At 46.9% G+C, this 27,824-nt stretch overlaps 1 protein-coding gene across 1 annotated transcript; it reads right to left on the bottom strand.

Moving 5' to 3' along the window:
* Positions 1–332: 332 nt before the first annotated feature.
* On the bottom strand, positions 333–26,875 carry LOC121835316 (chitinase-3-like protein 1). Its single transcript, XM_042289349.1, has 9 exons — positions 26,872–26,875; positions 24,994–25,149; positions 20,461–20,678; positions 16,180–16,274; positions 8,723–8,834; positions 7,392–7,553; positions 5,526–5,639; positions 1,109–1,260; positions 333–432 (listed from the first exon to the last, which is right to left on the bottom strand). The coding sequence occupies exons 1-9, from the start codon at positions 26,873–26,875 to the stop codon at positions 429–431; spliced, it is 1,017 nt and encodes a 338-aa protein (XP_042145283.1). The 3' UTR covers positions 333–428.
* Between the last annotated feature and the right edge of the window lie 949 nt (positions 26,876–27,824).

Raw genomic sequence — 27,824 nt, 5'->3', positions numbered from 1 at the left:
GTTACTTGTAAACATTTTTGTTGTTGTTTTTAACAGGCAAACGATGGAAAACATAACCCACGAACACATAAATATGAATCTATCCCTGCTGCAAGGAAAGGGATTAATTTTCTCACCGAGAATTTTCAAAAATAGCTTATTACTTTTTAGTCCGATAATAGCGCACTAGGTTCTCAAGCTTTGGTGCGGAGATTGAGCGTCCGGCGATGCGCGAGACTTGTTTTCGCATTTAAAAGAAAACAAAAGAAAAAAGAAACGTGCCTAGCACATATTAAAAGAAGAGTCGGCACGCGAAGCAGCGTTCCGCGCTGTGTTTTATATTGACAACAAGATGGCGGCTTGACTCTGGTAAGTTGTTTCATCGATCTGGTCGCTGTCATGGCAGCAACGATAGCATCTCCCCGTTCTTTTTGTCGGAAAGCTCGTTTTCATCTGAAAGATAAAGGAGAGAACAATGATGAAAGGAGCTTGAGTTGTGTACACGGGGTGTTATCTTATATTTGTACAGAACTGTCACAAAAAGTTAATGGGTGATACAGCTTCCCGACGCCCATATTAATGCACCAAGTTAAAAACCAATAAGGAGCTCTGAATAGCAAAGGCCGACAGGTATACAGCGAAGACTGGCACGCGTAGCGAAGGTGGGAATATAGCAACGTTATGGATATAACGAAACAAAGTCGACGTATAAACTCATAACACCTGTCCAGCAATTTCAAGTATTGGTGTAGACAAATTTGCTTCCCCTCCCCCCCCCCCCCCCCCCCGGCCAAAAAACAACAACAAAAAAACAACAAAACAAAACAAAAAACGCAACTTTAGGTTTTTTTGTTGAATTGGTGTTGGATTCTGATCGCGTTATCTTGGCCATACGGTTGTTCGCCGCGCGAGGCGTTTAGTTTTGTAGTTGCCGCCGCGATTTTCTGAGTGACGTGGGTTGGCTCTCCTTCTCCTCCCTCTTTTACTCTGCCAAGCGGGCTGTTGTTCTGGCACTGAACCCGCAGGCTTTCTCCCTAGCCTATAGCCCCCAAAGGAGACGGGATAAAAGCAGTATTTAACCGGAGATTAAGTCCCGTCACGGCGTGGAATACAGAAGGGGAGCAATGACCTGCTGCGGGTCCTGTGGGGCTGTAAGAGGGCTTGCTTGACGCTCTGTGCCAGGGGAAAGTGCTTCTCCGAGCAGGCCCCCTCGTAATCGTCCCTGTCCACCTGGACGAGCATCACGCAGAAACCGGGGTACCTCTCCAGAGCCTTCCGGACCTGTGTGTTGAGAAGGAACGAGAGAGATGGCAGGGCTGCCCATACAAATTGCAGTTTTGTTAGAGCGCAGCTCCTAGGCGCCCGTTTCCGTGTTTCGCGGCGTCGCCGTCGGCAAAACCGCGTTAGGTTTAAAGGCCGACCAACGAGCACAAGGGAGGAAACTCTTCCTGAAATCCTTCTTTCCCTTTGGGAAAGAGGGAGACGCTCTTTCTTTCTGTTGGGAGTAGCTCAGAGACGGGCTCTTATGGTGAGAAGAGGAGAGAAGAGTGCGAGAAGGGAATGGAAAGAAGAAAACTAAAAACCGGATTTCTGCCCGGCAGAAGACGATTCTGTAGGTCGGCCTTTAAGGTGAAACGTGACGTCACGTGACCTCAACAAGAATTCAATTCCCCACTAAATTAAGCGGGGAAAATGGCGTCACATGACTAGGTGTCACGTCACCTATGAACAAATTCAGTTTCTCCGCTAGATTGAGCGGGAAAATAGACAACACGTGACCTCAACAGCAATACAGTTCCCCTCTAAATTTAGCGGGAAAAGTGACGTCACGTGACCTGAACACCAATTCAGTTTCCTCGCTAAATTTAGCGGAGAAATTGATGTCACATGACTTGGTGTCACGTCACCTATGAACAAATTCGGTTTCTTTGAGCGGGAAAATTGACGTCACGTGACCTGAACAGAAATTCGATTTCCCGCTAAATATAGGGGGAATCGAATTGCTGTTGACGTTAATTTTTCAGCTAAATTTAGTGAGAAAGCTGTGGGAGGAGGAGGAGGGGAAGGTACGGAGGAGAAGGATGGAAGGAGGAGAAGGATGGGAGGAGGAGGAAGAGTAGGGGAGAAAGAGGGGGAGGAAAGAAGGAGGGGAAGAGGAGAAGAGTCCACAAGAGCTGCGCTTTAATTTCGCGTTACAGTGATTTGTAAACGTCTTCCATTTTTTTTTTGTCTATCCATAAAATCGTCGTATGCAGAATTGCGTTTTATGGGGAACGCAGCAGACGCTATAGTTACGTAGCCTTCCAGGCATGCGACGCCATGTTAGCGTCGCCACGTCCTCCTTTTGTACTTTTTTTTTTAGCGCAGTTTTTGAGGCCCGTTTACACACTTGCGACCTCTTAAAGGGATACTACAAGGAAATTTCGGCTCTCATTTTTTGGTTTATATGTGTTCAAAGGAGCAGCATCACATCGAACATACCAATATCTTGCTAAAAAAGTCTCGAAAAGGAATTTTAAAACGAATTAAACGATTAGCAAAGAGCACCTGGTGGATGTCGCTAACGCCTCGCTTGTAATGCTCGTCTAGGAACCTTGACAGCTAGTGACGGAGGTTGTCCCGCCCCCGGCCACGACGAGAGAAGAGGGGCAGGAGGAACTCCCCTCTTCCCGAGAATGCCTTTTGTGTGTCGCAGAAGTCGCTATTGTCCCCCTACAAGATTACAGAAGATTAACCCGTCTCTCAAAATTCTTACAAAAGCAGCCGCTTCGGTGGCTGGAACGACTAGACCATCCTTTCGACGTGAGCCTCGCCGTAGCTTTGCACGTCCCGAGAGGACCTACGTCACGATTGCGTTGGATGTCACGTGGTCTCCGCTCGGCCTGCTCCGAGCGTTTGCCAGAGTGGGCCGTTTAGAACGAAAAATGCAGCCACCAGGCTCAAAATACAGACGTGCGATTGTCATTTACGGATATTGTGGATCATATTCAACCTATTTTTGAACACGACGGGAATATTTCAAATTTCGTTGAAGTATCCCTTTAAAACTGGGTTCCTTAATACCCCTTACAACGAGAGGACACACTGGCGCCATCTATTGGGTAGCAGTGTAAACTTGGCGGTCCGGCATATTTTCTATTTCTCTCGCGCATTATCCTTTCTTTCTTGGCTCGAAAAACTTTTGTCAACGCTATAAACGAGCCTTTCTTATAGGTGTTACGCACATTTGACCTCGGAAATCCCGCAAAACCTTCGCTCTTGTGAAATGCAGTTCCAGGGTCACCGCATAGATGGCGCCAGCGTGCCAGTGTGTTCTCTCGTCCTAAAAAATTTTATGAAGTTTTACCAGATCTCGTCTTTCTCGGTCGTACTCGGTTGTAAGAGTGTGAACGGGCCTTTAGGCGCCCATTTCCGGGTTGAGCGGCGTCGGCATAACCGCGCGCGTTGTATTATGAGACGTCACAGTTAGCCCGCTAAATTTAGCGGAGAACTGAATTGGTATTGAGGTCACGCGACGTCAATTTCCCCGCTAAATTTAGCGGGGAAACTTAACCGGCTAAATTTAGGGGGAACATTTTCGCATAATCTTCCGCTAAATTTGGAGAAAATTTCCCGCTAAATGGGAGGCGAGAAGGAGAGGAGGGTACGAAGAGAGAGGAGAGGCATACCCTCCTTTCCGTACCCTCCCCTTCTCCTCCTCAATAGCTGCGCTCTAATTTCGCATTACAGAGAATGGTAAACATCTTTCATTTTTCTTGTTTTTGAAGTTTTTGCAGCTGGCGAAAGCCTTCTCGAAACGTCTTTTCTCCTGCCTCTTTTTTTCCCCCCTTTTTTTAATGCGATAGTGTTTAATATACAATACGCTGACAAAGACTGGCAAGCACAGAATGGCAGCACTTATCGGCGTTCGTCTACAGGGTCCCTACTACCTAGCGAAGGGTCTTCCTGTTGCTTCTGCCATTTCTCACGTCCTCGATAAGCTCGCTTCTCTCTTCCACCGTGGTGGTGGAAGAGAGAGGCGTCTGAACGGCACCGCCTTGCTACAAAGCAAGTGTGTCAAAGATTCGCTCCAATTACAGCGAGTGACTCGTGGCAACTTTAAAATGGCTGACCAACTACACGCTGTATAAATATCCTCACAACGCCAATTATTATTGCTTCCGTTTTTAACAAACGCCGTGAGATATGGCGCAGCATGCCATGCCCATATAAGGGAATTATGCCCACACGCTTTCAAGGCCGCGAAATTCTCTCTTCGCGTCAAGAGCAAACGCCTTCCCACGCTAGCTCAGTCGGCAAAGTTCTTGGCCCACAAATATCAAGGCGGCGAGTTGAAACCCTGCCGGTTGACTGAAGACGTTTTATGTGGTTCGCTATGGGCGTAACACTTTCGGTGTCGAATTTTCGTACACCCAAAAATTTACAAAATCTCCATGTAAATTGTCTGATAAAAAATAGACACACGGTGCCTGCTTTGGTCGCTTTCTGTCGTTTCGAACTAGAAAAAGCATTTTTACCTGCCAAGGACGGCTACGCACGAAAAGTTCTGGATCCTTGACAAGGGATTTGAGATTGAGTAACCACAACTCCTCGACTCAGGTTCTAAAATGTGTTGACCTTGTTATCGGCGTGCCTTCGGCATTGTAGCCTGGTTTTGTCCCCGATGACGTGGCCTCGCGAATGAATCTGTCTTGTATGGACTTTCGTGAGAAATGGCTTTCCAGCTGTGTCTTCATATTGAAGTTTCTCTCCATTCGTTTCGCCTTTCGATCCCACCTTTGGGTGTTTGTCTCGCTGCCGAGTCCCGCGTCACAGGCTTTGCATTCAGATAGGCCTCAGAAAAAAGTACTTCAGAAAGTAGTGAGTAATTATTTTCGAAAGTACTGTTTGGAAGGAAATAAATTTGTTACTAAATTGCCAGCCTATGAAAGTAATTAATTGCATTAGTGATTGCAATAAACAGTGATTTAATTACTTTTACTTTATTACAATTAATCTAATCACTGCCATGTATCTGCAATGCTTAAAAAATTGCTATCGCATTTACAAACGGGGCGAGATAATCGCTTTGCGATTTATGTGAGGTAAGGCAAAAATGAGCTCTATACCAGCTATTGAGGATGAAAATGTCTTATATTGCAGCAACCGTGACGGATTTGTTTCGAAGTGATTTACGCTCGCAGGCAAGTGCACAGCCATGTTTGCCGACGGTGTTTCTCAAATCCTCTGTCAGGGAAGCCAGCGCCAAAACTTGAAGATCTTTTTGTAAGAAATTGACTTATCCCTGAAACTGAGTGCAACTTGCGCCATCTTGGTGACTGGTTGCTGCTGAAAGCATCCGCCGTACCAGGCGGACGTTTTCAGTGGCCACCGGTCTCCTAGAGGGCGCAAGTTGCGATCCATTTCAGGTGGAAGTAATTCTTACGTAAATGCGGTTTGGGTTCGGCGAATGCGTGGTGGTAAGCCCCTATTTTTTAGGGGCCTCTCAGGCGGCATTATCATGCAATGATTAATTTGATAAAATGGGTATAGGCCATAAGGTTCACCTTAGATGCGATGGTCTTTTCTGTGTCGTAGCCGACCCAAGTTTTGCCCTTGTGGGCGTAGAAGCCCAACGCTGGAGCGATGTATTTCACTTCATCCCAGTCTCGCTTGCAGATCTTTTGAAAGATCAAAGTGAGACAAAAAATCAGTACATCACCTTTGTGGAGCTTTGATGACGCGTCCCTGCATGTCAAATCAACTTGGTGCCTTAATTCGATAATGTATTTCTCAAATAAAGAAGGTGCCATGTACGTTGCTGCTGTCTATGCACTGTGTATTTATGGCGGACCTTAGGAATCGAGTGTTAGAAAAGGGGGCCCCAACGGGTGGTTCACGTTAGTGGTCCCATAGGCCCATATCACTAACGACGCCTTAATGTGCAGAAAGCAACAGCAAAACATCACCTGTAACGTCTAAACTTAGTTCTTGTCTAGCTTAGTCTCCAGGAAAACGCCGGAATCGCGCATTGTCGACAAGCGCTCGAGCAACTTCAACTCGTCGCGGCAAAACGAACACACCCCACCTTTCATCTGCTCTCTTTTTTAATGCGAAAGCATTAACTGTCTCACGGAGCGAGCCACGCCGAACGGCCCAGCTCGCAGCTACGAAACCACGCGAAAAGCTATAGCCAACGGCACCTAAATTCCCCGATCGCAAAGGAGCGGAGTAAAGGTGACGGATTTCCGGCTTCGGTCCCATTGGCTGGCGCGCGTCGACGAGGCTCCCATTGGCCGCAGGGTGTCAGTTTCAACGACCGCTCACCCCATGGCGCTGCGTATCCTCAGCGCGCTGTTAACACGGTACGTCCAAGGTCAGCGCGCCGAGGAGAGCGCGCGTTCGGACCGGCGACGAAAAGTACGCAGCAGACGAAATAAGAAAGCGGACGAGGGGCTTGCATGCTTTCGCATTCACAACTCATACGAAGTGCTTAGGTGTACCTCGAGCCTTTTCTGCTATTCTGTCGCTCTTTCTTGTTCTTTTTCTCGGGACCACTGATGCTAGCGCATAGGATTTGACGCGTTCTGCTCTTGTATTCACCACTGGAAGTGACGATATTTCAAAATGGCGGAGCCCTTGTGAAACAGGTCTATAATTTACCAACACGCTCGTGAGTCGTTAGGAATATTAAGTGAATGTTTGTGCGTATGAGAGTTGAAATGCTTGCTGTTGCAACATCCTGTCATTCTAAAGTCAACACCTTCAGTTTGTGTTTCAAACTGAATTAAACGTCGATTCATTGATTGATTGATTTTCCCGATCAGTCGCGAGCTTATGTAACACGTAGTGCGCAGTTATCGGTGATCTGGTGACTACGGGCGACGCGGTATCCTTCAAGATGGCTTCCGGGCTAGTTGCCTTTCCGTGCGATAGATGGCGCTCTTTTATTGCTGCTATAGATGGCGCTTTCATTATGAGGAGGACATTGCACAAAAAAATCAATGAAAGGATTGAAATTTTTTTTTATTTTTTATTTCGTTTCAAATGCAGACATTTGAGGGGTTAAATCAGTGTACATAGCCGAACACGAGCAACAATGTCAGTGTCGGTGTCTCATTCAGGGGGGCTTCAAAATTCCGAGCCGGAAGTACCTCACGTAGAACCGCCCTCTAGTGAGGTCTATTTCCGTTGCCTACGTTGCCGTAATCACCCTTTCAAATAAGATGTCGTCGCGTCAAAATAAATAAATAAATAAAACGCAGGATTATGGGGCATTTACTGCGGGCGTTTGCAAACCCACAAAGAAAACGAGCGCCGTGACGATGCACTTTAGGCACTGCTTGATTGGCGGATAGTAGCGTGAGGGCGGCGGTCGGTCCTAAAGTGACACGACGGAGTAAAGTGGCTCAGTAGTGGTTCCTACGGTTCACCTCAGAGTACGAGACGTCTTTCGTGTGCTTGGCCGGGGCTCCGAGCCCGTGCTGGGTCGCGTCTTCCAGCTCGAACTGGTTGCCGCCGAGCGTGAGGGTGAAGCAGACCCGGGACTTGGGTTCCTTGGCTGCCAACTGGGCGAGCCTCTCCACTTCGTAGTTCTGAAGGTGGCCAAATCCGGATTGGGGACACTATAGCCTGCCTAGATGACAGAGTGCGTTCAACTGCACGATCGGGGTCACGTGATGTACGGGGCCGCGTTCGCCGTGTCAACAATAGCGTGAAACGATCAAAACCGTAATCACAAATTGTATTTGCACTTATATAATCGAAATTGTATCAATAATAAGTCGAAGCAATAAGGAAGAGTAAACAAAACGTCAATTCAGCTAAAATAAAGTTGAGCGCATCACTACTAATTCGAGCTTACTAAAGAGTAATCAAGGAATCGTGCGACTAGTAACTCAAATTAATCGAACTAGGTATCAAAATATCAGTTGTCTCGAACAAAATCTAATCGTATAAACAATTAAGTTATCAAAAGTGGAATGTCGGGGTTACAAGGTTCTCCTTGAACTCATTGTCATGCGGCGTTCAAAGCACGAATCTCGTAGTGACGGATCAGGATACAGACTGTCTTTTGTCGCTGTATAAACAGTGTGACCTCGACTTAAGCGAAACACGACCACCGAAGAAAAATAACCGCACGTATATATTGTGGATTGAATTGACTGACCCGGGAATTAAAATTGGGTAGCGCTGGAAATAAATTGGATGGCGTTTGAATTCATTGGATGTCACTTAAATTAAATTGAACATCGTTTGGATTAAATTGAGCGTGAAACCCTGCTAGGGTTGTGTGTTTTCGGTGTCTATTTTGCTTCCACAGATTTAGGGTTTTCGGCATAAAGTTTTGGTCTAGAACGAAACATAGGGGATCATGGGGCTTGTGTTGAAGGGAATGGGATTCAGTGAACATGCGAGCGAGACCCGAATACTTGTAAAACGCCCCCGTACCGATAACAAGAATGAATAGGAGATGAGATGTGCGGTTTTGAAGCAAGAAGAAGCCTCGCGGACTGTTTTGTGTGAACTGCCTTCCCGGTCAACAAACAATAAAGCTGTAGAGTGTAAAAAAAAACAACAATTCCTTGAAGCTCGTGTTTTTTTTTTTTTTTATATTCAAGGACAGCTCCAATTTGAGCTGTGCAATTTTTCTTCGATTTTCGATAAAACCGCTTCGGGGATTCCTTTTCGGGGTTAATCAACAATGCCCGAAAACACGGAACCCCTCGTGAAACCCAGGGCAGGTTTGTCGACGCGTACTTACGAAAAAGAAGGTGGAGGTGCTGTTTTCGTACTTGCCGTACGGATTCACCAAGGTCGTCCGTGCGTCGGTGTGCCTTACCCTGCTCGTCTGGAAGCTGGCGAAGTCCACCGTCCTACGGGAACCGTGTCAGGAATTGCAGATATATTCGTCGCAAAAAATAAAACGAAAGCGAAAACCAAGATTGCAGTTTTATTTCGATCTAGCGATCGAATCGTCATATGTGCAGAATTCCGTCTTATGAGTACGCGGCGGAGCGTAACTTCAGTCCACAAGCAGTGTATTACACCGTGCCCCAGTCTCAGCCTTTCAAGCACGCGACGCAATGTCTATCGGCGACTACTACGTAATCGACGGCACGCGGTTGCACAGAAGCGGTCATGTTGTACGTTTGCTCGCCAGTTTTCTCGAATGAATCAGATATTCACAGCGCCTGATGGCCGAAAGAAGAAGCCGTGAAGTTAGGTTCAAAAGCACGCGATGAGAATCACCAGTAAACGTGGACAACTTCGCGTGGCATTTTCGACGAGAGGAGGAGTGCTTGTACCTATAGCTTCTAGGAAAGTTGGCGATGCGTTGAAACATAGCCTCCTATATTATAACAATAATAATAATAACAATAATATTAATAATAATAATATTAATAATAATAATATTAATATAATAATATTATTATTATTACCTTTATTTCTTCCAACAAAAACAATGTTGAAAAGGTGACACGGGAAAAAAGGTGTAAAAACAGCTTGACGAGCCCCGAGCCACCTATACCAGCAGTCGCGATGCAGACATTGAAGATTTATACAAAAATAAAACATGACATGTGTACTACATGTTTGAGAAACTTTACAAAAAAAGAACGAACGCTATACAAGATAAGTAGCATATTCATATATAGTGAAAACATACACAGAACGTTAGAACATCACTGAAATAAACGCAAAAGAAAACATCGATTGAAGAGACTTTAGCTCTTATTGCGGACAATTTGGCCCGAAATAAACATTTGAAATAAACATTGCCCGTAAGATGCTCACCGATATATTGCTGAGCTCAATGCTTTGTCTACTAAGCTGGCAAGGCCGGGCAGATCGCCACGAGAAGCGGCCGCCGAAATGGAATAGGTGGAGCGGCAGACAACGGATAAGAGGGGAGCCACGTGACTGGCGCCCCGCTGCGGCGAGACGCCAAAAGATACTTTTCCCGAGCGATCAAGTGTGTTTCGGGTCGTTTCCGCTGCAAAAGCTGCAAAGAATGCAGCTGCAAAGAATGCCCGGTCACTCCAAATCTGCGACCGGGCATTCTATTGCTCCGTCGTCGAACTGCCAGGCTGTGCGGGTGTAGAGGAGGCCAGGGTTGAAACGAGAAAGCAGCGCAAAATAGGCCCCTTTCGAAAGTAACGTGCCGATTATTAGAACCTAAGAACCACTGCACAATGGCGGAACAACTGACATTGTGGAATGTTCAAGTCATTCTATAAGACAGCGAACGTCGGAGCGCCGCCAATGCTAAAAATCAAAAAGTGGAGAGCAAAAAGAAAAAAAAAAAAAAATAGAAAAAAAAGAAAGAAAAAAAAAAAAAACAGCGTTGAAGTGCAACGTTACTGCGCTCATCGTCTTTTTCTGTCGGTGTGTTTTTTCTTTCTAACCTAACCGAGAAAGTGTGCCTCGACGTTGCACTTTTATTTATTTATTGATTTTATTCTCAGAAAACCCTGCAGCGCCAAAGCATTACAACAAAAAGAAATGGAAATATTAAAAAAAAATCACAAATAGCAGCTTACAGAACACAAAATATCGTAATCAGCGAAGCAAATAAAATTTCGCACATTTCAGCACACAACAGCAAAATTTAAACTGTGTACAGACACAGATATCACAAATAACAAACATAATCGACACGCAAAAGTCAAAAAAGCAAGTTCATAACGCATTGATAATCCTAAAATCCTTAGTCCACCATTCTGCAGGGATTGCCCAGCTGTCAACAGGGGGCAGTATTTCAAAGGTGCTCTATGACAAAGGACCAGAGGAAGACACAGACAGACCAGGCGCTGACCAACAACTAAATTTTGTTAGGAAAAAAAAAACAACAAAAAACATGGAAGCCGCAAAACCTCTGAATAATCTATCACACCGGCGTCAACACACACTAGACTCCCATCGGCTAAGACGCCCTGTCACTTTCTGAAACAGGGCAACGAAGGGCGCACTGACACACACATTGACACACACACCTACAACGCGATATTGTCACGAGTGACAAATGATCAGGCCGAGAATAACTGGAGAAACTAAGCGTTTAATGGGGGCGAACTTGTGCCCCAAACAAAATAGAGAAAGGCCAGCGTCGCAGGCGTCGATGTCGGCAAAACGGCAGGATCGAGCGCTGGGGCGAGACTGACTCCGGCTCGCCACGTAGAGCTCCTTTTGTGCACACGTGGGCTTCTGGAACAATCAGCGTAGAAGATTCGACGCGTAGAACCTTCTGACCTCGAACATGCCAACAGAGTTTTTGAATTTACCAGAACGCGACAATTAGAAAAATAGCAAAAGGTGCCTCCGCTACTAGGCATCGAACCTCGGCTCTTTGCGTGGGAGTCAAACCCTGCAAACAGGATAACCGTTGGGCCACGGGCACGCTGCATACTTGGCCAGCTCTCTCGCTCTTTTGTTGTTGTGGTGCATCATTGTCAACAACAAAAGAACGAGGGAGATTAGTGAAGCATTTCACATATCACGATGTACAGGATGGATGGATGGATGAATACGGCTGAGCCCTTTGGATCGGGCGGTAGCTTACGCCACCTAGCCATTTTGTTTTACCATTTAAGCTTAGAATATTTAAATGTGAAATCTATATTCACTCCGCAGTGCAAAGAAAGTGAGGCTATAAACCCCCTTGCCATCAGTGAATAAGAAAATACCTAGTTTTCTCTCGATTTCTGCCACCATTCACTTAATTTTTGCTTGGTAATCTCTACAGTCTTGAAATCCACTCTCCCTTCGCTGTCTCTAAAACCCAATGACTTTATTAAATATATGTTGTCTTCGGTAGGCATAGGGTGAAGCCCTTTACAGTAGAGTATCAAGTGCTCAGCCGTCTCGTCCTCCTCTCCACAAGCAGTACACACTGTATCAATTTCCTGGTACTTCACTCTGTATGTTCTGGTTCGCAGAACACCCGTCCTCGCCTCAAACAGCAATGAGCTTCCCCTAGAATTGTCATAAATGCTTTCTTTGGCAATAACTCTTTTGTTTAATCTATAGCTTTCCAGAGCCGTCTTTGACTGCATTCCCTCTAGCCACCGATCTCTTTCTGTGGCCTTAACTTTCTTCTTAACTGAGACTTGCTCTTCCGTATCTTCGCTATAGCCCAAAAACTTTCCTCTTAATTTCCTAGTGCGCTGTCTCCACTTTGTGTCTACACTCCTCATGTATAAATAGCTGAAAACCTTTCGTGCCCATTGCTCCCCGTCCATTTGCCTCAACCTATCCTCAAATTCTACCTTGCTCACCGCTTCCCTGCTCTCAAATGATGCCCATCCCATGTCTCCTTGTACTCCCTGGTTTGGCGTTTTGCAATGTGCCCCCAAAGCCAGTCTACCTACTCCGCGCTGTTTTATTTCTAGTCTCGCATGCACTTCGGATTTCATGCATAGCACTGCGTTTCCAAAAGTCAAGCCAGGCACCATGACCCCTTTCCAAATCTCTCTCACCACCTCGTACCTGTTGTAATTCCAAAGTGCTCTATTTTTCATTACAGCTGCATTTCTGTTGCCCTTAACTATTATATACTTTTCATGGTCTCTGAGATATTCTGCACCATCACATATCCATATTCCTAGATACTTGTATTTACTAGCTCTCTCAACTGTAATATTCTGTATCTTCAGCCTCTCAACTTCATCCTCGTTAAAAATCATGACTGCCGATTTTTCGCTACTGAATTCTAAACCTAATTCCTCTCCTTCCCTACCACAGATGCTCATTAATTCCTGCAACTCTGTCCTGTTGTTAGCCATTAGTACAATATCATCCGCATACATCAATCCCGGTAAGGATTGCTGATTTTTTTGGCCTAGCTTACTGTAAGAAAGGTAGAATCCAAGTCCACTCTTCTCTAGTCTATCCTCCAATCCTCTCAGACACAACATAAACAGCAAAGGCGATAACGGGCACCCCTGCCTAAGGCCTCGTCTTATCTCTATTTTCCCTGTCGCCTTTCCTTCCCATGTTATAATCACCTTGTTATCTTTGTAAATATTCCTTAATAGTGCTGTTAGTCCTTCATCTAGGTTTAAGTTCTCCATTATGTCCCGCAGGTTTCTTTGGTTCACATTGTCATAGGCACCCTTGATATCCAGAAATGCCAGCCAGAGCTGTCTGTTTTCTTTTTGCGCTATTTCTATACACTGTGTTAGAGAAAATAAATTGTCTTCCAACCTTCTTTGTTTTTGAAACCCGTTCTGTAACTCGCCCAGTATGCCCTCGCAATCTACCCATTCCTCCAGTCTGTTCTTTATAATCTGCATTACCAACCTGTAAATAACCGGTGTCACGGTTATAGGACGATAATTTCTAATATCAGACTTATCTCCCTTTCCCTTATATATCATACTCATCCTACTAAGCCTCCATTCATCTGGAATATTTCCTTTTGTTATCATGGTACTCACTACCTCCCTTAGTTTTGCCTTAGATTTAGGACCCAAATTCTTCACCAGCTTGATAGGGATACCATCTGTGCCTGTCGACGTGCCACTAGGGACTCTTCGGTCCGCCTTTTCCCATTCTCTTTGTCCAAAATCCGCGATGTCACAAACTGGACTGCTACTTCCTTCGGTTCTCCTATCTTCCACATGTACCCGTTCCCGAAATTTCTCCTCCATCACTGCTCCTATATATTGTATCGCATCATCTCCCTCTAATTGATCTCCCTGATGCGAGAGTATGAACCTCTGTCTAGCTTGCGTTGTTTCACCGAGTGAGTTCAAGTGCTCCCAGAACTTCTTGGCAGCGTTTCTATCTTTCTTACTTACATTACTCATCCATTCCTCACCCTTTCTCTGAATTTTCGCATTGATCAAACTGGATGCCTCTCGGCGACATGTTATAAAATTGTCCCATTTTCTTTTTACTTCCGTTTCGGACTCCCCACTACGCTTGGAATACCTGTGTTCTCTAGAGGCTTCCTGACGTTTTTGTATCGCTTGCTTCACTTCTTTGTCCCACCAACTTTTTGGTCTATGTCCTTGCTTCCCCTTTCGTTTACTCTTAACTTTGTCTAGTTCTAGAGCAAAAAGCCTAGTTAGGCTCTCATAGGTCCGATCTGTATACCGTTGCCCTGAAACTGCTGCCTCTATTCTTTCAACAACTATTTCCAACTCTTTGTCGCTGCAGAAAGTTTGCTTTGAATTATGTTGTCTAGTTTCAGGATTTACTTCTCTGGCAAAATTCAGCTTAATACGTTCGTGATCACTACCAAGACTTTTGGAACCCTCTTCATCTATTTTCATTACTTGTAACTTACCATATATTTTGTGTGACATGAGTACGTAATCTATAGTTGAATGCAGATTGCCAGTTTCCCAAGTTATGTGCCCGTCACACTTCTGACTGGTATTACATAAAACTAAGTCATGTTTTTCCACCAGTTCTAGTAATATGCTTCTAGTTGAGTCCGTATACCCATCCAGACCCTCAATATGGGCATTCATGTCTCCCATAATAATTATTTAGGAGCCTTCCCCTTGTTCACTAATGTCTCTTGATATGCAATCAATCATTTTTCTGTTTTCCTCTTTAGCACCTGTCCCTGTCCATAAGTAAACCACTCCAAGGACTGTTGATTCCCCAGCGACTTTTCCTTTCAGCCACAAATATTCGGCGCACTCCTTTCTGATCCTTTGAAAGTTCATATTCTTCTTAATAAATGCTCCAATTCCACCTCCCTTCCTCGTTCCCTCCATTCTGTTGCATTCTTCCCACACATAAACAGGGTTGCAAGGTGGCTGCTCCATGACTCTGAGATGTGTTTCCAGAAACCCATACACCATTAAATCCTCCTTTCTTAGTTGCTCCTCTACCTCTTCCCATTTTAACCTATTTCTACCACCCTGCATGTTAATATATCCAATGTCTGATTGTGCTGTTTTTTATACCTGTTCTTACGTTTTCTCCTCTTTTTGACCCTGGGTGCCTCTCCTGACTTCGTTGGGTTTTCAATTACTTCAGTGCCCCCAGGGCCCTCGGTCCCCCCAAAAAAGCAGTCACCGTGCGGCCCATCCTATCCCCCACCCTGTAACCCGTGGCCTCACTGTAGTGAATGCTATCTGCAAAAGGGCGGGAGCCAGCCTCGTACACTTCTCTGTTTACTTCCATTACGTCGTACCGAAGCTGTCGACTCATACCCTTAATTACTCCGTTGGCTTCGACAACCCTCCTCTCCGTTAACCCGGACTGCCCCCGAACTTCTGGAATGGTGCACACAACCACATGCACATTCTCAGACACGTCCCTCAGCTTACGTATTCCCACGTTCAGCTGCTTTCCGAGGTTCTGGCTCCTACCCTTGAGCACATCATCAAGCCCCGCATGAACTATTACTAGGTTCCTTCCCTCCCGGTTATCCCACACCCCCTCACGTGCTGCGGTCATAGCATCCACCATACACTTCCCTGGCTTGACCTTTACGGTTACCCTCTGGTCTCCCTTCACCCTGTTATGTACACCCCTCGTAACCCGTGCTACGTTAGAGCTCCCCACTACCAGTACCCTAGATCCCCCTGGTGCCTGCGCGCCTTTGTCCTGCGACTTATCTCCTGTCACCTGACTGGCCGACGCCTGCTGCTCGAAGGCGCCATTGAGCTGAGGTTCAATCAGCTCTCCAGCGTCGTCGAGCCCGCCTGCCAACAGGCCGGACTCCCGACCACCAGGAACCCCAGCCTGCAGACTGGTGGTTCGTCCCGCTAGAACTGACACTTCCTCCTTTCTTCCCTCGCTACACTCACTCGCTCGAATTAACCCTTCCAGGCGCTCTACCCTACTGTCACACTCCCTCTTACGCTCCTCTAAACCCGCCTTCCACGTGTGTCAGTGCGCCCTCTGTTGCCCTGTTTCAGAAGAAGGTTGAGCATCTTAGCCAGTGGGAGCCTAGTGTGTGTTGGTGTCGGCGTGATGGTTTACTCAGGGGTTTCGCGGCTTTCGTGTATTTTTTTTTTTCTAATACAAAATTTAGTTTTTGGTTAGCGACAGGTCTGTCTGTGTCTTCCTCCGGCCCGTTGTCATTTTGCACTGTTTTTTCGTTTCAGTCGTACTGACAACTGGTGAATTTCTCATCTTCAGCGCAGACACCAGACGCCCGTCGGGACAAACTGCATTCCCGCTGTTCTAAACGCGCACACAATACAATTACTCCCCTTTGAAATAAGTGGGGTCGTTGAGCGGCCGATTTCTCACCGCAGGATGGCGAGGAGATCTTGCTCCACCGTTTTCTGGGTACGATCGACGCCGATGGTGATCAGGTACCGGTCTCTGAAGGACGCGCGAAGGGCCTGCGAGACACGAAGCTCATCCTGACGGCGCTACGAAAACCGGACTGCGAAAAACATTGTTCTTAGAACTACTTCGCGCGTCGCACGAATATTGCTCAAAACAGGCTTTTTTTTTTTTTTTTTTGAAGTGGCAATCAGTATTTATTTAATAATTCATTGCTTCAGGTTACCTCGCAGCGCCTAAGAAGGCATTATTGCGAGAAAAGAATGTGAATACACGAGAAAATGTACAAAAGCACAAGGCACGATAACATGAGAGCGCAAAACAAATTTGTAGTAATTACATGGTCCTCAATTGAACAATGGCATGATCATGAGAACACTCGCATAAGTTTAAAAAGTCTGCACTAAAGATATTATCAACGAACAAAGTTGTAGATGTGATGTTGAACGTTTCTTCTGGTAGAAAGTTCCAGTCGGTCGTTGTAGATGGAAAGAAGGAAGTTTTAAATGCATCCGTTTTATACTAGAACTCTCTCACTTTTCTGAGTTATCTCTCCTTCCTGATGTGAAGTGGGGAGGCAGCATACAGCTGGCTTTATTTATGCTTAGGTAATTATGAAAGATGCTATGATAGAATTTCATTCGCACAGACCTCCCTCTGGGGGCTAATGAGATTAAATACAGCTCTCTTTTTATCTGACTAACACTCGATCTAAAGTTGTAATTACTTGACCTAGCTGCTCTGTTTTGCATTGGTCCACAAATTATGGCTGGCTGGGGTACCAGAAAACACTTGCGTGCTCTAAGATAAGTCTAATACACGTAACATATAACCGCTTTAATGTTCATAGGGCAACCTCTGAAGTTTGTTTTAATAAAGTTAAGCATCCGAGTCGCTATTGCGGTTATGCAGTCCACGCGTTTTGTCCAGGTACGGTTCTCTAAAAAAATATACGCCAAACAATTTTACATCTGATACTGTCGCCAAAAAACTTCCGCTCATGTCATATGTACATAGGACAGGCTTGCTCTTGGGCGTAAAACGTATATATGCGAGAACATAACCTGTGTTTAACTTCATGCCCCATGTGTCGCACCAGGCTGATATACGGCGAATGTTATCTTCTAATGCCCAACAGTCGGCCATTTTTCGAACTTCAGAATAATCCGCGCTCAAGGCCGAGCAAACAACGCTCGGTCACGGAGTTCTAGAAGATTCCCGTTTATTCTTACTCGGGGTGTAACTTTTATCATTTCGTCCTTGTTTCTTGTTCTCAAAAGTGCATGTTCATTCTCGCCCCGAGCCTGCGACGCTCAAAGCTTCTTTGCCGAACATTCCACGTGCCGACACACTCCAGATAAGGAGCGGCCCGCGACCTTGTTGAGTCAGTCTCGCTCTCGCTCGCTGTTACGCCGCCGAATCGCCGCCCGTTTTAGCCACCGAAGCGGTCGAAGCACGCCAGCGATCGGGCTACCGCAACTAACCGCGAATCTGCTTTTCTGTAAATTTTGAGTGACGGTTAATCTTCTATAATCGTGTAGAAGAAGAATAGTAACGTCTGGGACTCACAAAAGAGGGTCACGTTGAATGGGGAGTTCCTCCCTTCCCTCCTCTTTTGTGCTGGCCGTAGAGCTGTCGAGATGACGTCAGGTTCAAAGCGTGTATAGTTCTAGGCGAGACAGGTATCGTCACTACCTTTCAAGGTTCCTGACGGGCATTACAAACAAGGCTTTAGCGACATCCACCAGGCGCTCATTGCTAATTGTTTACTTTGTTTGAAAATTACTTTTCGTCTCACTTTTTTTTATAAACAAGATATTGGTGTGACCGATGTGATCCTTCTTTGAACACGTATAGACCAAAAAAATAAGCGCCGAAATTTTGTTGTAGTATCCCTTTAACACCTCAGTTCTACTACCTATATCCGCCGCACGCAATTCTGTCCAGTTGTGCCGTCTTGGCACTTTAAATGGCCACAATAAACCGATCTCAATAAGCGTTTCGCGCGCGCGCGACGCCACCAAAATACGTGACGCCACACATGCATGATTCTGTCACCGACCGACACTACCTAGAATAACCAAAGCCTGTTTTGAAGTCTTCACAGTGAACTCGAGCGAAGACGCAGATTAGACACGACGCGTTGATTGCACCCGAGGCACAGCCGAGCGCTGGCGTCAGCACTCGGCTAGGCCTCGTGTCCAATCAACGCGTCGCAGATCCTATCGGCATCCGACCGGTATGACGTCCATAGGAGGAAGTTCGCAGGCCTTGATCATTCTTCGACGTCACGCCGCTGTGGTGGCGCTGCTGCCGGTACTGGGCATGCGCAGACGCTTCCTCTCACGCTAATACGGTTTCTGCTTACGCGCGGGCTTGTTTGTAAACAGCGTGTTACTGAAAACGAGCAGGAAGGGGAATGCCCTTTCTCCTCTCACCCCGGAGCGTCGATCGTCTGCTCCGTGGACTGCAGGCAGTACCAAACGCCCGTTTGGCGTGCAAACACGGTTGAAAACTGCGTCGTTTCTGCAGCATCAGCCGCAAATGCGCCGATCTAGATATGTTATACCCGATGAAGAGACTAACCAGGGCACACTCCTACTGTCACCTGCCGCGCAAATAAAAAAAAAGAAAAAAAGAAAAGTGAGTACAACCCACTTTTCTTGCGCTTAGCTGCTCTCCGAGCCCGGCGCAAGTGAAGCCACCGGAAGTTCGATGCTTGTCCCGGAAGTCGGGCGTGCGCTGGGCTTCCTAGTGCATTCAGTCGAGATTTTGGAACATGCTTTTTTGTGTATTTGATTGGGTTTTAATACTCCCGTTCTGGATTAAATCCCGAGAATGAGGCCTTTGAACTTGGGACATATTCGCAATTTGATCAACTAGAATCTCAAAATGTTTACATTGCATGGCTTCCCATGATACTTCTCGGGTCCGCATGCGCTCTTACTGCGCAACAAGCAGGCTCTCTTGAGGGAACAAGCGAAAATCCAGCGCCCTCGACACTTTTCAAACCAGCCAGCAATCGAAAGGGTTACAAAGCCTGCCAAGCGCTCACTTCCGGGACAAGCCGCTCAGTTCCGGTGGCTTCATACCTGTTTGCTCAATGTAGAGTTCCTGTATAGGCTCCCTACGGGAGCCAGAGTTGCGCATTTGCCGCCACGCCGCTATTCGCCGAGATCCATCACGTGAGGAGCAAAACATCCGGTGGCGTGCAAGAAAGCCACCTTTACGGTCGCTCCACCGACGTTTCTCTTGCCCCGGCGTATGTTTCCCTGCTTTCCGCCTCCTTTTCCTCCTCTCCTGTTTTCCATGCGCGGCGGCGCGCGCGGCGCCGCTATTCGCCAAATTTAGTCACGTGAGGAGCAAAGCATCCAGCTCGTGCGGGAAAGCCGGCGCTACGGCCACGCGCCGAGGCTGAATGCGCAACTCTGCTACCGTAGGTAGCTATACAGGAACTCTAGCTCAATGCGCCATCCAGCCCCCTCTAGTGGAGATTAGTGGTACAACCTTGTAGACAGCGTGATTGTTTCGTCATAGAGTCCGGAGAAAAGTGAATACGGTGGCAGTAGCTTTTTGGCAAGGTAGTTTTCTTACTGACTAAGGCCTTTACAAAGGATATGTGGGAAATCTACATTAAAAAAATAAAATAAAGGAAGACGTGGTGACCAAGTATAGAACGAGCGACTATTGAGTGCGCAATTGACTTCAATGCATTGCCGAAAACCTAACAACTCAGGGGCACCTGCAGCGGAGTTTGTGCAAAGTTATTTATTGTAATTCATAAAATATAAAGTAAATTCAGCTAACCTCGACGTAACGGCACTTCCTTGGGTAACAAAATTCTATTACATATGGCTGGGAAGAAAAACCTCTCTGGGTTTTACTGTTTCTGGCCCCGGGGAAAAAAATAAATGTCGTTTGCATGGTGGTGTACATTGCCATTGAAGTAACCGAACAAAGGTAAGCTACCTGATTGTTTACTGAAATAAGGAGTTGTAACACCACAGTCTGCCGAATTGCGATCAAGCCTACTACAGTAGAGATCAGTAGTGACGGTGGTTGATAATGGTGATAATGATAATAATGCTTGCAACGACGGCGGTACTGTACTACTACTGCTCTTGTTGCTGGACGAAGGATAGATATCGGGGGCTCATACTCTTTAAATCGGGTGGCAGCTTGCGCCACCTAGCGTGATGATGATGATGATGATGATGTTTATAGTGATTGTGCTGCGCTCACCGTGATGATGCCCAGGACGTTATGAATACTTCTGGGCAATAAATCCAGCCCAGACAGGTGGAGTCCGTCGACGCCGCTCCTGTCCAGCCAGACCCTCGCGTCCTTAGCCAAGCGCTGGGCACTCCAGCCGGTCCGCAGCATGGCCTCCACGTCCACGGAGAGCAGAAGACGGACGTCGGGCGCGGTTTCGCGCACGTGCAGGAACTTCCGAAAGGCATCTGGGCGCATTTCGGAATAGAAGCCACAGTGACGAAGATGTTTCGCTCGTGAAATGGCACGGAAACAGACCATCTCTCGGAGACGTATACAGACGTCTCTCAGTTGTATATTTCGTATACAGCGCCAAAGCGCACCGACGTGGTGTTCGTGGTGTTTCCGTAACGTGTTTGATCATCGCTGAACCATGTCCCGTACTACAGGACATGGTTCAGCGAATTTGCGGTTTTGACACCGTTTCTTTGGTCTCATCGGTGCATTTGCCACGCCCACACTAATGGTCCCCCGTTTTCCACCTGATGACGACGTACAATGGTGTTAATAATGTAAGCCGCAATCCTGGCGGTGTCGCATCATCGTAGTTGGACAGGTCTGACGCGTGTTTTGTTCACTGTTGTACACGCTACCAAAAACACGGGTAATAAATGTTAATTTCAATTACTCTTGGTTAAAAACGCCTTCAATTAGACTGCTCGATTGCTTGACACAAAAAAGCAGTTGGCCGTTACATGAGAAATAATAGCTACTTTTCCGATTTGCTGGTAGTTTCAAAACGACCGATTTTTCTCCCGGTTTGAAAACGGGTCTTTCGTATAGTGTCCGTTATTCAGTGTTGTACGGAACGGCGTTCCTGGAACGCGTTCCTTTTTGGGAGGAACGAAGGAACGCCGCCGTTCTATTTTGCATCGCTGGAACTGGAACCGGAACGCGTTACATTTTTAGTGGAACGGAAAAAGTAACGGCGTTCCTTTTTTTCGTCCAGTGGGGTTATTTTTATTTTATTTCTAACAGGGAAAGTATAAAAGTACAAAAACAATATCTTTACAAAGTGCAGGATCTCGTTAACCTTTAGGCTACTAATGTTATGAATTATTTTGTGTGGTCCTCGCTTGCTAACAGTTAAGGGTGCGGAGAGCTGGTGGGCATTGATTCGTTTTTGAGTGCCCAAAACTGCGGTACAAAAAGCAAAACTTTTAATCGTAGGAAAAGACAAAGAAGGAGGGTTGTTTTCAACTCAGTTACTTTCTTTGGTTCCACGAATCCTTATAGACCCAGAAATCGTATTCCGACTACAGCCATTTCTGAACTTCGATAACGAGACCTACAATTACAACAGGATCACCGAACGCCAGATATTGGACCCACCCTTGTATCCCTAACATTGGTCACTTAAAGGATACACAAAAAATAACCTTTATTCCTTGTCTTGTCCCCAACCTTCAAACTGAACAGCAAATCCAACGTTCACAACGAAGTATTTCTAGCTTTCAAGACTGACTTTCCAAAAGCCCTACCCCCTCTTTTACTTGCTCGTCTTGCGGACAGCAACATCGAGAAGCAACTGTTGTTAAAAGTTCCAACACGGGAGTCTGTTAAATTGAAACGTGTGAGGTTGTTGTAAAACGCTTGTGCAATCTTGGGTAAAAGTACATTTGGCTCGTCTGAATTGTCCACTACAAGCATAGACATGCTAATAGCTGAGATTGCTAACATGAATATATCAACAAATGAAACCCTGCTTCCGCGTGTTTCCTTCTCCGGGTGCCCTTCCATCCCGACATACAAACTCGTATGTTGACTATTAACGGGAGAAATAAAAAAATATAAAAAGTGAAAGCCGTTTATTTCTAACAGGGAAAGTATAAAAGTACAAAAACAATATCTTTACAAAGTGCAGGATCCCTGTAACGCCGAATTGGAGCGCAGCTCTTGAGGAGGAGGAGTGAAGGGCACTGAGGGGAGGATAGACCCCTCCTCCTTTCCTCCTCCTCCCCTCATTCTTTAATATGCTCGGGGGGGGGGGGGTCACATGACTTCGGGGAAAGGGGGTCACGTGACCTCGGGAAGGCGTGACCTGGGGGGTCACGTGACCTTGGGAGGTTACGTGGGTGTCACCTTGGGGGTCACGTGACCTTGAGGTGACCTTGGGAGGGTCCCGTGACCTGGAGGGGTCACGTGACCTTGGGGTGACCTTGGGGGTCACGTGACCTTCAGGGGGTCACGTGACCTTGAAGTGACCTTAGGAGGGGTCACGTGACCGGGAGGCCGCGTGACCTTGGGGTGACCTTGGGGTCACGTGACCTTGGAATGACCTCGGTTACGCCGACGGCGACGGCGACGGCGACGCCGCTCAAGCCGGAAACGGGCGCCTAAGAGCTGCGCTCTAAAAAAAACTCTGCTTGATTTAACTAAATATGGTAATTAGCAAAAAATACAAATGTAACGCATATGTAACGATACGTTCCATTATTTAAACTGTAACGGGAACGAGTTCCTTTTTTACATATGGAACTTGTAACGGGAACGCGTTCCAAAAATCAGAAGGAACGAGGAACGAGCTTTCGTTCCTTTTTTTGAGGAACGTGTACAACACTGCCGTTATTGGAGTAGAATCACCGAACTAGAAACTAATTACCTTCTCAATCTACCGATTTTGGTGGACTGTCCTCCTGTTCGGAGACTCGGTTTCGGCATTCCTCGGCACGAAACTTGTAGCAACAAAGCATTAGAAAGGGAGAAATGTGGTAACGGTCACGAGAGATCTTAGTACTTCCAAAAGTAATCAAATTGCTCTTGCGATTACTTTAAATGAATGCGATCAAATGATACCAAAATGACACCAAAAATAATCGATTACAAGTAATTTGAACAAAATGTTTAGTTGGGTATGGTTGGTTCATGACTGGATAGAAGAGCCGAAGGACAAGGACAAAGCGAAGAAGTGAAGATTTGATTACTTGTAATGAGTTTCGTGCAATTATGGTCTGGTTTGGAAAAAAAAAAACAAAAAAAAAACTTCTTTCTCTGAGTGTCGTCTTAAGTGTTAAATGGGAAAGCATTTCTTTGGGTCACCAAACTATAAAATCGTGTTCCTCTGCACGTCGCGGCTTCACGGTTAAATTTATCCGAGGGACCTGAATTGGCGTGTAATTATAACCCAAATCAATCTCCCCGCTAATTCTAGTGGGGGGCGATTCCACGCTAGCGGGTCAATTTCAATTGGTGTCTAGTTTTACACAAATGCAGTTTGCTGGCTACGTTTAGCGGGAAAGCCTCAATTGGTGTACAATCACATTAAACCAATTCAATTTAGGAAGAACTGACCCCTTCCGAAACTCACGTGCGGATAATCGGAAGGTCGGAACCACTGCACGTTTGGGGAACAACTGACCGTGGAACGTGCAAGTCATTCCACAAGACAGCGAACGTCGGAGCGCGGCCAAACGCCGACGAGTCAATCAGACAGCGTCGAATGTGCAACGTCACTGCTCTCATCTCTTTTTTCTGTGGGTGTGTTTTATGGCGAAAGCCTTACTTGTCCCATTCCGCGAAACAGCGGCGGCGTGTAGTGCCCGACAGATGGCCACACGAATACGTCATCAAGCACGCGCCTCAGAAGTAAAACACAAAGAAAAGCACAGCAACGCAGATGCTTCGTCACGGAAGCCGCCGGCGGCTATCAAAGTCAGAACGGACGCGCCTCAGAAATAAAACACAGAGAATAAACTTTGTTGTGAGTGAAAGAATGAACTCGTCTGTGTTTCGTCGTCTCTCTGTTTTATACTTTCTGTTATCTAGAAAAGCACAGCTGCACAGATGCTTCGTCACGGAAGCCGTCGTGAAGCCGGCGGGGTTCGCCGCGCCGTGATGATTGCTGTTTTTGTCCGCCATTGTGCAGAGATCGCACAGCTGCAGCCAACAGATGGTAAAGATGGTATACCAACCCCACCTATCAAGGCCTGCGAGCCTCCTCCCCTTCTTTCAAGGAACTTCGTCACAGTCGGAGAGCGCCAACTCAGCCATATTGGACCCGAGCCCGTCTTTCGACGCGTTGATTGGACACGAGACCCAGTCGAATGGTGACGCAGCGCTCGGCTCCAATCGCTGTCTTCCCTCGATCTGACTGTGACGATGATACCAATATTCTTGTGCGCGCAGGCTTTGATATTATTCTATAGCTGGTGTTGACTCCACTGATGTCTGAACATGTGCAAACGATCCGAATTTCCCAATGCTATTGCATTATGCATTACCTGAAGGGGGAGGTTTAAGAGATGCTCATGCATGCACCTTAGCGCTGACGCAGCGCTAATTTTGCGCCAAATAATCGCTGTATCTGCACGCCGATGCATGCGACCCAGCCTCTTCTTGCTTACATATATACAATGAAGCGCCGACGCACGAGTCAGCCGCTCGCGCTGATTTAACTCGGCGCTGAACTTCATGCGTGTACCGGCTTTTACGAACAGAATGACGGCGCGTATCGCGCTTTCTTTCTCCTCGTAATCGTCCGAAGATGGCGGCAGAAAGTCGTACTCGGGTCGTAGGAGTAGAGGACGTCTTTGTGACGACGGTTCTCGGCGCTTGGGTGGTTGGGCACGCTGGCGTAGATGAAGTGGGTACACACTCCGTAAGGGTAGACGCCTTCCCTGTAACTCGACGTGAACCGGCACAGGAGCTTGGCTTCCGCGGCTGCGATAAGAAGCGTTTGCGTTCACGGGATTGTCCACTTAAAGGCTACGTTACTAGAACAACTCAGTTGGGAAACTGCCATAGAGCCTGCTCTGAAAAAGTGGCACCGATCCGCACTTGAGAACCGAGCTAATGACGATCGCAACGCCGCCATTTCTCTCGCAGCGGCCGCTCGGGAAACTGCACGACTGTTCGTATTGGTACGGGAGTATCGCATTCGATAGCGTCCATAGAGCATACAGATGCAACCCCCATCTCCCAAGCGGTGGTGCCGCGAATTACTACCGAAGTTACGACGCGCATACCTGGAATCACCGGTGAGACATGGTTGTATAAAAGCAATGCTAATTGTGCCACAAAACCATGTAAACTAAAAATTTTAGAAAATATCGCGCGCCTGTCATTCTGAACTAATCTCCAAAAAAGTTCCTATAAAAAAATAACTTTTCCCGTTTATTCTTATGCAAGAACATGCTTTTTAAAAGCTGATGGTGGCCAGAGTAAAGAACAACGTTACTAGAACCACTCAGTTGGGAAACTGCCATAAAACCTGCTCTGAAAAAGTGGCACCGATCCGTACTCTTGAACCGAGCTAATGGCGATCACAACGCCGCCATTTCTCCCGCAGCGGCCGCTCGAGGAACTCCACGTGACTTCTATTTTGGCTTTAATCGGCCATTTTGGTGCCGAAACAGATACGGTGGAAGGGATTTCAGGGTGCCACCCCCGTCTCCCAAGCGGACGCGCCGCGAAATACTACTCAAATTAAGATGCGCCTAGGTCGGGACGCGCTACCTGAGGTCACCGCTGAGGCATGGTGGTATAAAAACAATATTAAATGTGCCGCAAAACCTTGCAAAGTAAAGATTTAAGAAAGCATCACGCGCCCTTCATATTGTACTCAACTTCAATAAAAGCTACTACAAAGAGTTTTTTCCGTTTGTTTTTACGCAAAAACATGCTTTCTAAAAGCGCAAGCTGAACACAGTACAGACAAACGATAAAGAGTGGCGCTGTTGTCGTATTTAGCTGGGTCTCGGTGGACGCCAGCGGTCTAGGTTGCAGGGATGAGTTTCCCAACTGAGTGTTTTAGTAACGTTTCTTAAAGAGAAGCAGTGCCGGCTATAAAAGACAAAGACCTGCGCATTTCCCTCCCCAAAGCGTCATCACTCCTGGGTTCACGCAGCGCCGCCTTGCCCGCGTCAGCGTTGCCGCAAGCGCGCCTTGCGGCATCTCATAACGCGCGCGATGCTATATTGCATATGGCGACGCCAAGACAAATGCATCTGCCGCCATAGGCGTGCGCAGAATTTTTCATTAGGGGGGGCGAGGTTTCCCCAGAGCGCCCCCCCCCCCCCCCCCCCCCCTTTCTATCAACGCACTCCCGCTGATGTCCTTACGCTCATATTGTAGTGCTGAGACGAGATATGGTTATGAATCGTTTATTTCAACAATATTGAATTGTAACATATACAAAATATTATTAAGCAGTAGGTTTCACTTTCTTGTGAAACGTCTGCAAAGAAAGGCAGTCCCTGCGCATCTGAGGCGTCAGTGACACAACGCGTGTACAAATAATTTTTATTCTTTCTAAACCAGAGAAAGATACGACATATATGCCATCTTTAGCAGCGCAGAATATTTAAAAACATCGCCTCAACGTGACTTTGCTAGTATGGAAAATATAGTATACATACAGGGCAAACGCATGGGTGCACCTACACATGGCGAATGCTGTTATATGGCGTCTGCAACGTTCATGCAGAGGACGAAAACCGCCACCCAATACACAACGTAATAGCAACGCTTAAAAGCACGAGAATATACCGCAGATTAAAAATACGAGAAACAGCAAGTTACAATATTTAGTAATTATTGAAGATTGTGGGCACCCTGGCGGCTCCCAAGCCAAGTTGCCCGACTGCGAGGCTCAAGCCGAACTTTTCCCGCGTGGCGGCGACGTCACGCCAGCCACGCGCACATCGGATGCGCCGCCTTGATAAGGCAGATCAGAGGCGGCGCACGGAGGGTCGCTGCCTGGACTCAGGCGCCGCTGGTAACCATGTTAATCGTCTCGTCCATGTCCCATTAAATGTAGTTTCTTGTTGTTGAAACCGTTAGCTCCGTGTTATTCCTCCGGGTCGGGTATGCAGCAAGGCAAACCGACCACAATGGCGCCCAACCGTGGTATGCTACCCACTCGCAGGAATTTCACGGGGCTTGGTTTCTTCTTTCGGTAAGCCTTTTTCATATTCCCCGTGTTTCCTATCGTTGTTTCGTGCTTCCGTCACGTCCACGTTTGTTGTATTGGCGTGTTTGTGACCGTGTCTTTGTGAACGCGGCAATCGTTTTGCGCGCTTGTGTTGGGTTTTTGGGGGCGTTTCTTTTTTTTTTTGTGCTTGCAGGAATGTTCACGCGGGAGCAGGAAGCCGCGATGGCCGCAGCAGCACAAATGAACTTGCTCACGAAGGTCACGGAGATGTGCGACTCCGTGATGCAGCGCCTGGCCCACACGCCTGGCCAGCAGGAGACCCCACCGCGAGAGCCGAGGCCACACTTGACTGTTCCGGTCTACATGGGGTACGACGACGTCAAGTCCGTGGCAGACTTCCTGGGCGAGCTGCAGACGTACCACCTTGCCTCCGGTGCCTCAGAAGCCTTCATCGTGGACCGGA

The sequence above is a fragment of the Ixodes scapularis genome, unplaced genomic scaffold, assembly GCF_016920785.2.
Source record: "Ixodes scapularis isolate PalLabHiFi unplaced genomic scaffold, ASM1692078v2 PGA_scaffold12__126_contigs__length_90152505, whole genome shotgun sequence".
In the NCBI taxonomy this organism is placed as follows: domain Eukaryota; kingdom Metazoa; phylum Arthropoda; class Arachnida; order Ixodida; family Ixodidae; genus Ixodes; species Ixodes scapularis.
Note: the sequence above shows the minus strand (reverse complement) of the source record. Positions and strands in the feature narration are given on the sequence as shown.

Excerpts from the sequence above, each read along its gene's own strand:
- LOC121835316 (XM_042289349.1), bottom strand. Across the intron at positions 5,640-7,391 it reads AAGACGTCTCGTACTCTGAG|ATCTGCAAGCGAGACTGGGA; the intron begins GTGAACCGTAGG and ends ATCTTTCAAAAG. Across the intron at positions 1,261-5,525 it reads AAAAGACCATCGCATCTAAG|GTCCGGAAGGCTCTGGAGAG; the intron begins GTGAACCTTATG and ends CTCAACACACAG.